The sequence below is a fragment of the Myotis daubentonii genome, chromosome 5 (assembly GCF_963259705.1).
Source record: "Myotis daubentonii chromosome 5, mMyoDau2.1, whole genome shotgun sequence".
NCBI classification, from domain to species: Eukaryota; Metazoa; Chordata; class Mammalia; order Chiroptera; family Vespertilionidae; genus Myotis; species Myotis daubentonii.
The window spans coordinates 22,244,063-22,254,501 of record NC_081844.1 but is presented as its reverse complement, the minus strand read 5'-3'; the positions used below and the strand labels follow the sequence as shown (position 1 = coordinate 22,254,501).

Here is a 10,439-nt window from a genome sequence, read left to right as displayed (position 1 = left end):
TTACCTCGAGATGATTGTCCCCTTTGTACCTGCCATCACAAAGAATCTCTTCAGGGCCCTCTTTATGTCCCTGTTCCTGAGACTGTAGATGAAGGGGTTCAGCATGGGTGTGACCACGGTGTACATCACTGAGGCTGCTGCACTTGAGTGTGAGCTTTGGGTAGCAGCAGAGCTGAGATACACTCCTATGCATGTTCCATAAAATAAGGAGACAACCGAGAGGTGAGACGCACAGGTAGAAAATGCCTTATACTTCCCCTGAGCTGTTGGGATTGCACGTATGGAGGACATTATCTTTGAGTAAGAGTAAATGATACCAGCCAGGGGACCACCACCCAGTAGCACAGCTACAAAATACATCACCATGTTATTAAGAAAGGTGTCAGAACAGGCAAGGTGAACCACTTCTCTGAGATCACAAAAATAGTGTGGGATTTCTAAATCTGTACAGAAGGACAATGGCAACACCATTAAACTTTGTGCCAAGGAATTCAGGGCCCCCATGATCCAGGACACCAGAACCAGCAGTCCACAGAGACGGGGGTTCATGATGACCATGTAGTGCAGGGGGTGACATATGGCCACATACCTGTCATAGGCCATCACAGCTAGAAGGAAGTCATCCAGTCCTCCAAAGAGTATGAAAAAATACAACTGTGTGATGCAGCCTACATAGGTGATGGCTTTGCTCTGTGTCTGGATGTTCCACAGCATCTTTGGGACGGTGGTGGAGGTGAAACAGATGTCTACCAAGGACAGGTTGGACAGGAAGAAGTACATGGGGGTGTGTAGAAGGGAGTCAGAGCTGACAGCCAGGATGATGAGCAGGTTTCCCAACACAGTGATCAGGTGCATGGAGAGGAAAAGCCCAAATATGAGGGGCTGCAGTGCTGGTTCCTCTGACAATCCCAGAAGAAGAAATTCTGATATCAGAGTATCATTCTCAGGTCCCATGAGGTGAAGGTGACTAGTAGGAAAGAAAAAATAGCATGATTAGGTTTTACACAAATGGCCATTACAAGCACAGTTGAAATGCTACAATTATATTTTGTAACAAAACAACAATATTTATTTTTTGTACATATCACCCCCCACGGCATCTCCGATTAGTAATTCCTGTCTTCCTCAAAGTTTGTTTCCAAGGTGGTCGTGGATTACACTGTTTTCATGAGAAATGCTTTCATGCACTTAAGGAATATTTATTGAGATTTCCCACCTCTAGTGAAAGTGTACAGAATGCTCAGATACAAAATTCCTAGAATATCGATAGTTAAAGAACACATACAATGTATATGTCATATACCAAGTTAGATGGTGTCATGTGAAGAAAAAGAAAGTTGGTATAAAAGAGAGTGGATGGGGTGTTATTTTATACTGGGAGGACAGGCAGCCCTGCAAACAAGGTGACAATTGAACAGAGACCTCAAGGAAGACAAAGGGGGTGACATGGGATTATTTGGGGATGGAGGGTTATGTAAGAAAAGAGGCAGTGCGAAAGCCCTGAGATGACACTTATTTTAGGTATTAAAGGCTCAAAAAGGATCCAGAATGGTGAAATAGAATAGAGTCAAGAAGGCACAAAAGAAAATATTAGAGTGCACCATACATAGTGAGGGTACATACATAATGGTTTCATGGTTCCCTTTCTTCAGGTGTGTGTGTGTGTGTGTGTGTGTGTGTGTGTGTGTGTGTGTGTGTGTGTGTTTGTGTCCGCGCGCGCATAAATTGCCGACTCACAATGTAAAAGGCATATGTTGTTTTGGGACACAGTAAAAACAATTTGGAGCCGAAACCGGTTTGGCTCAGTGGATAGAGTGTCTGCCTGTGGACTGAAAGGTCCCAGGTTCGATTCTGGTCAAGGGCATGTACCTGGGTTGTGGGCACATTCCCAGTAGGAGATGTTCAGGAGGCAGCTGATCGATATTTCTCTCTCATTGATGTTTCTAACTCTCTATCTCTCTCCCTTCTTCTCTGTAAAAAATCAATAAAATATATTTTAAAAAAATCTGGAATTCAATGCAATAAATGGGAGAACAGTTTAAAAGGCCAGTTCCTGCTGATGAGGAAAATTAATGGGAGTGAAGAGCCCAGCAGAGAGCCAGGTGCACTGCTCCTGGGCATTTGACCCCTGGCACCTGTTCTTCCGTGAGCATTCTCTGAGATCTCCTTATATTCACTCTTGTGCTGATGAGAGAAAGACGCACAGAATGTAAGAAGAGTTCCAGGTCCATCACGCTCCAGCTGTAGAAGAGTGAATTAGAACTCACACTTCCCTGACTCTAAGTCAGTGCTTTTCTGCTCTGCAAGGCTGCCTCACCCTGTCAATACTTCACAGAGAAGAAGAAATGCTAAGGTTGAAATAAAGCAGAATCCTGAGAGCTGAGCAGACAGAAGGGAGGGCCTGTTCCTGCTGTGGGAGGAGCGAGGCTGTGGAATTGTGCTCTGAGATGGAGAGAAGAAAGCGGCTGAGAAGGAATCAATTCGAAGAAAGCCCTTAAGACCTAAGGACACCAAATGTGTGAGATCTTGAGTCCATCCCTTTCACTATTTCATCAGCCTGACTGTTCCCCCAGAAGACACGGTTATTAAAAGTTTTACTTCTCCCCACAATGCTTTCCCACAGCACTCACTCTGGCACCCCTAGTGGCATCACCCACTGGATTTGGCTCTTCTTTGGACAATTGATGTGGAAAGGGCAGGAAATGCAGGTCAGGTGCCGGATTTCCAGAGCAGATGAGCATCTTAGAGAGGCACAGAGAGGATGCTCTTAGCCTGTGGCTGAGGAGCTGCAGGTGAGTCTGCAGAGGGAGGTCCAGAGGCTGAATTCTCAGGGCTCCTCATTAAATGGACTGTTTTACTGTTGCTCAGTTCTCTAAGCAACTCAGTCCCTTCGGAACCAAGGGGCCATAAATAAAAGACAACTTTTCTGCCAGTTTGGTCTCCATGGGTTCACCTTGGGGGCCAGATGCATATTCCCTTCCCACTGATGGGTCCACCTCCCCTGGAATAAACATCTCCCCAGGGTATGTAAGCGCTCATGCAGACACATGGACAGGATAACATCATGAGCATCTGAGCTACTGTGAGTCACATGGAGTGTCTGACCCAGAGGTTTAGTGATGTCCCTGTCCACACCCATCCCAAACAGGAACCTCCCAGAAACTTCCCCTTGACCTCAATTTTGAAAACCAGAGATTGATTCTGAAGATGCACTTGATGGAGAGTAAATTATTTTGGCTGTAGAGATAGAGTTTCTTTTGTACAAGTTCCCCAGATCCAATTATTCAATTTTTTTCATCTGGGGTAAATGCATTCATCTCTTTACACTCACATAGGTACATATTTTTTTCTGGTCAGCGAGGTTATTCAGAGCATTTCTTTATGACAGAAAAGAGTACTTTGAATATAAAACCAGTACCTGATAGTGACTTAGAGCACTCACTGCCGAACATATGTGTAAAGAACTAGATACAGATTATTATTGGACCATCAGTGCTCTGTTGCAGCTACTTAACTCTGCTATTGTAGTGTGGAAGCACTGGTAGGCAATACCCACACAGATGGGCTTGACTGTAGGTATTCATTTTCTGTGGATTCTGTAACAACTAAGCCCAAACTCGGGTGGCTTTAAAAACAGGAATTTATTTCATCAGGTTCTTAATGCCAGAAGTCTTTTCTCAGGATGTCAGAAAGGCTGCACTCCCCAGAGGCTCTAAGAGAGGCTGTGCTCCTTGCTTCATACTTCTATTAGTGACTGCAAGCATCCCTGGGCTTTGTGGCTGCATCACTCCAATCTTAGGAGACATATGGCCTTCTTTTCTCTGTGCCTCTCCGCTGTTTCTCTTATAAGGAGTCTGGTCATTGGTTTTAGGGTCCAACTGGGATAATTGAGTATGATTGCATCTTGAGATCCTTAATCTTATTAAATAAAAGACTAATATGCAAATTAACGGTCACTCCCACACTCCCTTACTCTGTCACAAAGATGGCGGTGGCCACGGAGCTGGAGCGAGGAGGAGGCTTGAGTTACCCCAGCAATGGAGAAAGCCAAGCCTCCCACCTGCCCTAGCCAGCCCTGGGCTCTGCTTAAGGCTACAAAGTTTCAATTACAGAAGATAAATAAATCCCAGATACCTGCTTCCAGCCAGCCGGCATGGCCAGCCTGAAAACGGCCATCCACCCCTCACCCAGGCTGTCCAGTCACCCCAGCAGGGACCCCCACCCTGAAGGGGCTGTGGGCAGCCTGAAAATGGCCCTCAGCCCCTCACCCAGGCTGGCCAGGCACCTTAGTGGGACCCGCACCCTGATCTCGGAAACCCCTCAAGGCAAACCAGCAGCCCCCACCCATGCACCAGGCCTGTATCCTATATAATAAAAGGGTAATATGCAAATTACCCTACCAGCAGAACAACTGTGAATGACTGGTCACTATGACACACACTGACCACCAGGGGCCAGATGCTCAATGCAGGAGATGCCCACTGGTGGTCAGTGTGCTCCCACAGGGGGAGCTCTGCTCAGCCACAAGCCAGGCTGACTGCTGCCAGCACAGCAGTGGTGGCGGAAGCCTATCCTGCCTCCTCAGTAGCACTAAGGATATCTGACTGCAGCTTAGGCCTGCTCCCCGCTGGCAAGTGGACATCCCCCGAGGGCTCCCGGGCTTCCAGAGGGATGTCTGACTGCCAGCTTAGGCCCGATCCCCCAGGAAGCGGGCTTAAGCCAGCAAGTGCACATCCCCCGAGGGTCCCAGACAGTGAGAGGGCACACACCACGCTGAGGGACCCCCTCCCCCCAAGTGCATAGATTTTTGTGCACTGGGCCTCTAGTTGTATCTATAAATAGCCGTTTTTTTTTTTTTTTTCAAATAAGGTCACATTTACAGGTACTGGGGGTTAGAATGTAGACATATCTTTTACAGGGCTACCATCACCCTACTGATAAAGCCTCTTTACAAAAACAGGCTGGGGGTGGGATTTGCTCTTTGGGGAGTACTTTGCTGACCCCTGATTTAAGTGTGTAGATTCAGAGATGGGCAGTAAGTTAATCAGATACTAAATTGTAAAATTAAAAGAAGAGTTAAATCTGGCTTCTTTTCTGTTAGTGGGAAGGTCCAGGAAATCTATAGCACACAGGCTCTGCTCAGTCTCCTCTGATGTACTGTCAGACCCATCCACCATCCTGAAGCTCCTCCCAATATAACTCTCCCTGTGCCAGTGTCCATTAAAGTCAACCTGAAGTACCTCAAAGCTTAGCTCTAGGAGAACTTAGCTGAGTGGAGGCCCAGCCATGAGCTGTCCTTGGTTTCTGCTGATGGTTCCAATAACCTGACAAGCAATTATCTTTCTAAGGCACCCTTCGAATCTATAAGATAGTGTATGGAGTGCAGACTACCTGATTTAAATTATGAGCAGAAGCAGTCTACCATGAAAGCCATGAGCCTCTAATATTGAGAATTTATTAATTGTATTATCTTGTATTATCTTAGAATAAATTAATAGAAAAAATCATCCAAATATACTAGAATCATCTTGAAATATGCAAATGATAATGTATAAAAGCACTTCTAAGAAACTGTACAGAAGGTATTTTTTAGCTATCATAAAATAGTTTCCTTGATCATTAATATCAGACCTGACAAGAAAATATTTGAGGGATGTTCTTGAAGGTCATACAGAGGACAAATATGCCTGCTACTGTCATGTATGTCATCACTGTTCTGAAATTTCAAATCTATGCAACCAAAGAGTAAAAGCAATAGTAGGTTCATGTCTTCTGTAAAAGTAAATTAATCACATTTTCAGATGATAAAATTGGCTGTCTAAAATGCATTAGAAGGCTATTACAACTAGCAAGTCATTTTGATCAGTCTAGATTTAAAAAACAAGCATGTATTGCCTGGCCAGTGCTGGTCAGGAGGTCATGGTAGGATCCCTGGTCAAGGCACATGTCTGGGTTGTAGGCTTGAATATCTGAAACACATGCCACCCTCTGGGTCTTTGCACTGACTCTTCCCACAGCAGGGTACACACTTCCCCCAGATAGATCCATGACTCCCACTCTGTCTTTCTCTAGGATTCTGTTTAATTATCACTTTGTTTGCAGATCTTCCTGAACTCTCAGTAAAATACAACATCTCCATTCACTCTATTATATACCTGCTTTTCTTTTTCATAGCTTCTGTCACTATCTGACAGAGCATATGTTTTTTTCTACTTGGTAATTTATATTCTTTCTCCATCATTGGATTGTAGAACACTTTATTTCTCAGCATTCTATACTCTTACCCTAGAAGATAGTCAGTACTCAACATAAATTCCTCAAATGTGTAAAAGAATTTTCCATTAAGACCGTATATTACATGACCTCTTGGGGGAAAGCTGAGTGTAGGACAAGAATTGCTAATCACAGTTTTCACAGCAGACCCATTAAAGATGATATAATCAATATAAGTATACAATTCTTGACTGAAAAACATAAAAACATAAATTCTAGCATTTCACTGTGCTATTATCCACATGTGTAAAATTAATCATATTATTTTTCTTCCTAGTTCTGAACACTGGCCAGGGCTAGAGAGGAGCCTGCAACCAAGGTACATGCCCTTCACAGGAATGGATCCCAGAACCCTTTGGTCCACAGGCTCTATGCACTGAGAGATCGACACTGAGCCAAACTGGCTAGGACTATATTGATTATTGATAACAAAATATAAATGGTAGCATTTCAACTTATATTAAGGCTGTTTTGTGTGAAAATTAATCATATCATTTTTTTTTAGTTCTTCGTTATCACCTCTACCACATGGTACAAGGCAATGATACCTCAGTTTCAGAATTTATTCTCCTGGGATTAGCAGAGGAACCAGAACTACAGCCCCTCATATTTGGGCTTTTCCTGTCCGTGTGCCTGATCACTGTGTTGGGAAACCTGCTCATCATCCTGGCCGTCCGCTCTGACTCCCACCTCCACACACCCATGTACTTCTTCCTCTCCAACCTGTCCTTGGTAGACATCTGTGTCACCTCCACCACCGTCCCAAAGATGCTGGTGAACATCCAGACACAAAGCAAAGCCATCACCTATGCAGGCTGCATCACAAGGATGTATTTTTTCATACTCTTTGCAGTGACAGACGACTTTATCCTGACTGTGATGGCCTATGACAGGTATGTGGCCATCTGTCACCCACTGTACTACACAGTCATCATGAACCCCCGGCTCTGTGGACTGCTGGTTCTGGTGTCCTGGGTCATGAGTGCCCTGTATTGCATGTAACAAAGTTTAATGGTGTTGCGACTATCCTTTTGTACATGCTTGGAAGTTCCTCATTTTTTCAGATGGTCCAACTTGCCTGTTCTGACACCTTTCTTAATAAGATGGTGGTGTGTTTTGGGATTGGGCTGATGGGTGGTGGTCCCTTTGTTTGTATCCTTTACTCTTACTCTAAGATAGTAGCCTCTATGCGAGGAATCCCAACAGCTGAGGGGAAGTCTAAGGCATTTTCTACCTGTGTGTCTCACCTCTCAGTTGTCTCCTTATTTTATGGAACAAGCCTAGGAGTGTATCTCAGTTCTGCGGCTGCCCACAGCTCACACTCAAGTGCAGCAGCCTCAGTGTTGTACACCGTGGTCACACCCATGCTGAACCCCTTCATCTACAGTCTCAGGAACAAAGACATAAAAGGGGCCCTGAAACAATTTGTTGGGATGACAGGCATAAAAGGTCCAGTTGTCCTAGGGATGAGGAAGTGTCCATGATTGCAGGGATCAAAGTCTTGGGCCTGAACTTGTTATTCTTTAGTTAGCATGTCATTGTAGAACTTGCTTTTTTATTTATTTCCTGGAATTTCCATTTGTTTGTTGCAACTTCTCTATACAACCTAAGTAACCACTTTATTAAGCTTTCTGCTCTGTAATATAAACAGTTTTTCCCTGTGTCTTTATTCTTACCTTTACAGTTTTTCCAGCCTTACTCAGAAATACTTAGAAATTCCAGTTCATTTAATGGGCAACAGGGATTTCTTTAGACACAGACAACAGCATGGTGGTTTCCAGAGGGAAGGGGGAGGTGAGTGCTAAAGGATCACGGGGACCAAATACATGGGGACAGAAGATGATCTGACTGTGGGTGTTGGGCACCCAATACAATATACAGATTATGTATCAAAGAAATACACACTTACAACCTATTTGATCTTATTAATCAATTTCACCCTAATAAATTTAATGTAAAAAAGAATAAGTTGTTCTCCAATGACATACATCATTGTAAGTAATTTGTTCTTATTTTATCGATTGAATAATCCTTAGTGGTACTACTAATGTGGAGAAAACTTCACTTGGCTACTGAGACCATTTATCTAATTTCATTCCAGGAAAATCTAAAATCACTGTTTTCATGTTTTTTCCCTCATTTTTTATAATTCGGCATCTTAACAGCTTTTCCTGATATATAGACTTTATCATTGTTTCCTTTAAGTCCCAGCCTGTTGGTAGTGATGCTGTAGGCTACCAATGGCTGGGGCATTGGTCTGGCCCTGATACTTGTTATACGGACCATAGTTATGGCTGAACTGGCCCTAGTGGTCCTTATAACACTTGCCACAACCACCAGGAAACCATGAACACGCAAGATTCATTCCTCTCACCACTCTCAGTGGACCACAGAAGGCAGTCATGTGGAGAAAGAGAGAGAGAATGGCCTGGAGCTCTGCCTTTATTGGGGTCCAAGGGTAGGATAGATAGGGTTTTGCAGATTAGTCCTTTCTCCGTGAATTTAAAACATAAGAGTAGGGCAAAACTGTTTGTATAACAGAGCAGAAAGCTTAATAACGTGGTTACTTAAATTGTATAGAGAAGTTGCAAGAGCAGGAATGAGAGCAGGGGAAGTAAAGAGGATCACCAATGAGGTAGTTATCTAGGCTACTCAGGGTGTTCTAAAAGGGGAACTTCATGGTTGAGGGCAACCTGGGTGCTTATCGAGTAGCCGTGTCATACAATTGGCAGGCAATATGTTTATTTAACATGGGTATCTTTGAACTGATATCTCATAAATCATAAGCATAATGCCAGTCACTTACACTCTATACATGCTACTCTGTTTTTTACCTTCTTTCTTGGTTTTATTGCCTAATTCAGCTCAGGGTCCAGAATGCCTACAGTAGTTTTAGCAAAAATCAATTATCAAATACATATCTCCCACAGGAATGTATATGGAAAGACAAATTTGCATACTATCTGAGTGTCAGAGATTACCTAAAAAATGAGAAAGCAAAATTATTAGCCACCCATTTTATTATTATGCAAGGTATTTCTTGTTCATGCTATTTATCTACTCAATTAGGTAGATATGCTATATATCTACTCTGAAGTATCAAAGACTGGCTTTTATGTATTGGGGTGTATTTTTATGCATTGGTTAGTGTATTTCATCTTTTAATGAATCATTTTCCATGAAAATTCTAGTGCTGTCTACAATTGTGAGTTCTCTATACTCTAACAAAATATTTCTCCTTTTATAAATTTTGTGATAACTACAATAGGGATGTAGAATGAATAATATTAAGATTATCTATGCCTGGCTGGCATGGCTAAGTGGTTATATGTTGACCGATAGACCAGGAGGTCGATGGTTCGATTCCCAGTCAGGGCACATGCCCAGGTTTCGGGCTTGATCCCCACTGTGGGGCGTGCAGGAGGCAGCCAATCAATGATCCTCTCTCATCATTGATGTTTCTATCTCTCTCTCCCTTCAGCTCTGAAATCAATAAAAATATATTAAAAAAACTGATAATCTATTGTATGTCTCCCTCATGCTAAGGAATTTCTTTTAATCATGAAAAAGAGGATGTCTTACTAGAGAGCTTGAATTCCTGCTCAGCATTTGATTCAGGGTCACCAATTTTTCTGCACTGACATGAATGTCCTTTCAGCCTGTTCAATTTCCCTGGAACAAAACCTCACTATAGTCACCTGTTTGTACAGTTACCTGAAATAAACTTGAGTAAGATTAAAATCATGAATGCTATCTCCAAATACCAGGCATATGCTCCAAATCAAAAGAACTGTATTATTACAATTGCCCTCAGTGCTATTTGCTTGGATTATTGTATCAGTTAGCTATTGCTACATAACAAGCATCCTAAACCAAATGGTTTATTATTATGCCTTTCTGATTTAATGAGATTATATGATGGGAGTTGTTCTGATCTCTGCTCAGATACTCCTGAGCCTGCATCAGCTGAGTGTTTCTATACTGTATTTCTATAGCTCATCCTTGATGTTGCATGAGGCTGTGCCAGACCCCTATGATGAACCAATTTATGTCAGTTTATTTATATATGTATGTTAATCTTGTAGTTTAGAATAAAATGAGTTTATATAAACTGCCTATATTTAATTGTACTATTTTTATACCTGTAGAGGACACTCTGTTCTCTG

The 10,439-nt window shown here is 42.8% G+C and overlaps 2 protein-coding genes across 2 annotated transcripts; one reads left to right on the top strand and one right to left on the bottom strand.

Annotated features, from left to right (window-relative positions):
- Window positions 1-9,654, bottom strand: LOC132234129 (olfactory receptor 7A10-like). Its single transcript, XM_059695180.1, has 2 exons — window positions 9,641-9,654; window positions 1-955 (listed from the first exon to the last, which is right to left on the bottom strand). Exons 1-2 carry the CDS (start codon window positions 9,652-9,654, stop codon window positions 1-3), a joined length of 969 nt encoding a protein of 322 aa, XP_059551163.1.
- LOC132234390 (olfactory receptor 7A10-like) lies at window positions 6,802-7,757 on the top strand. Its single transcript, XM_059695388.1, has 2 exons — window positions 6,802-7,255; window positions 7,528-7,757. Exons 1-2 carry the CDS (start codon window positions 6,802-6,804, stop codon window positions 7,755-7,757), a joined length of 684 nt encoding a protein of 227 aa, XP_059551371.1.
- Window positions 9,655-10,439: the final 785 nt, after the last annotated feature.

Bases quoted from the DNA above. Each gene is read 5' to 3' on its own strand.
- LOC132234390 (XM_059695388.1), top strand. From the start codon at position 6,802: ATGGTACAAGGCAATGATACCTCAGTTTCAGAATTTATTCTCCTGGGA. The intron at 7,256-7,527 runs GTGCCCTGTATT...CTCACCTCTCAG, and splicing joins TCTGGTGTCCTGGGTCATGA to TTGTCTCCTTATTTTATGGA.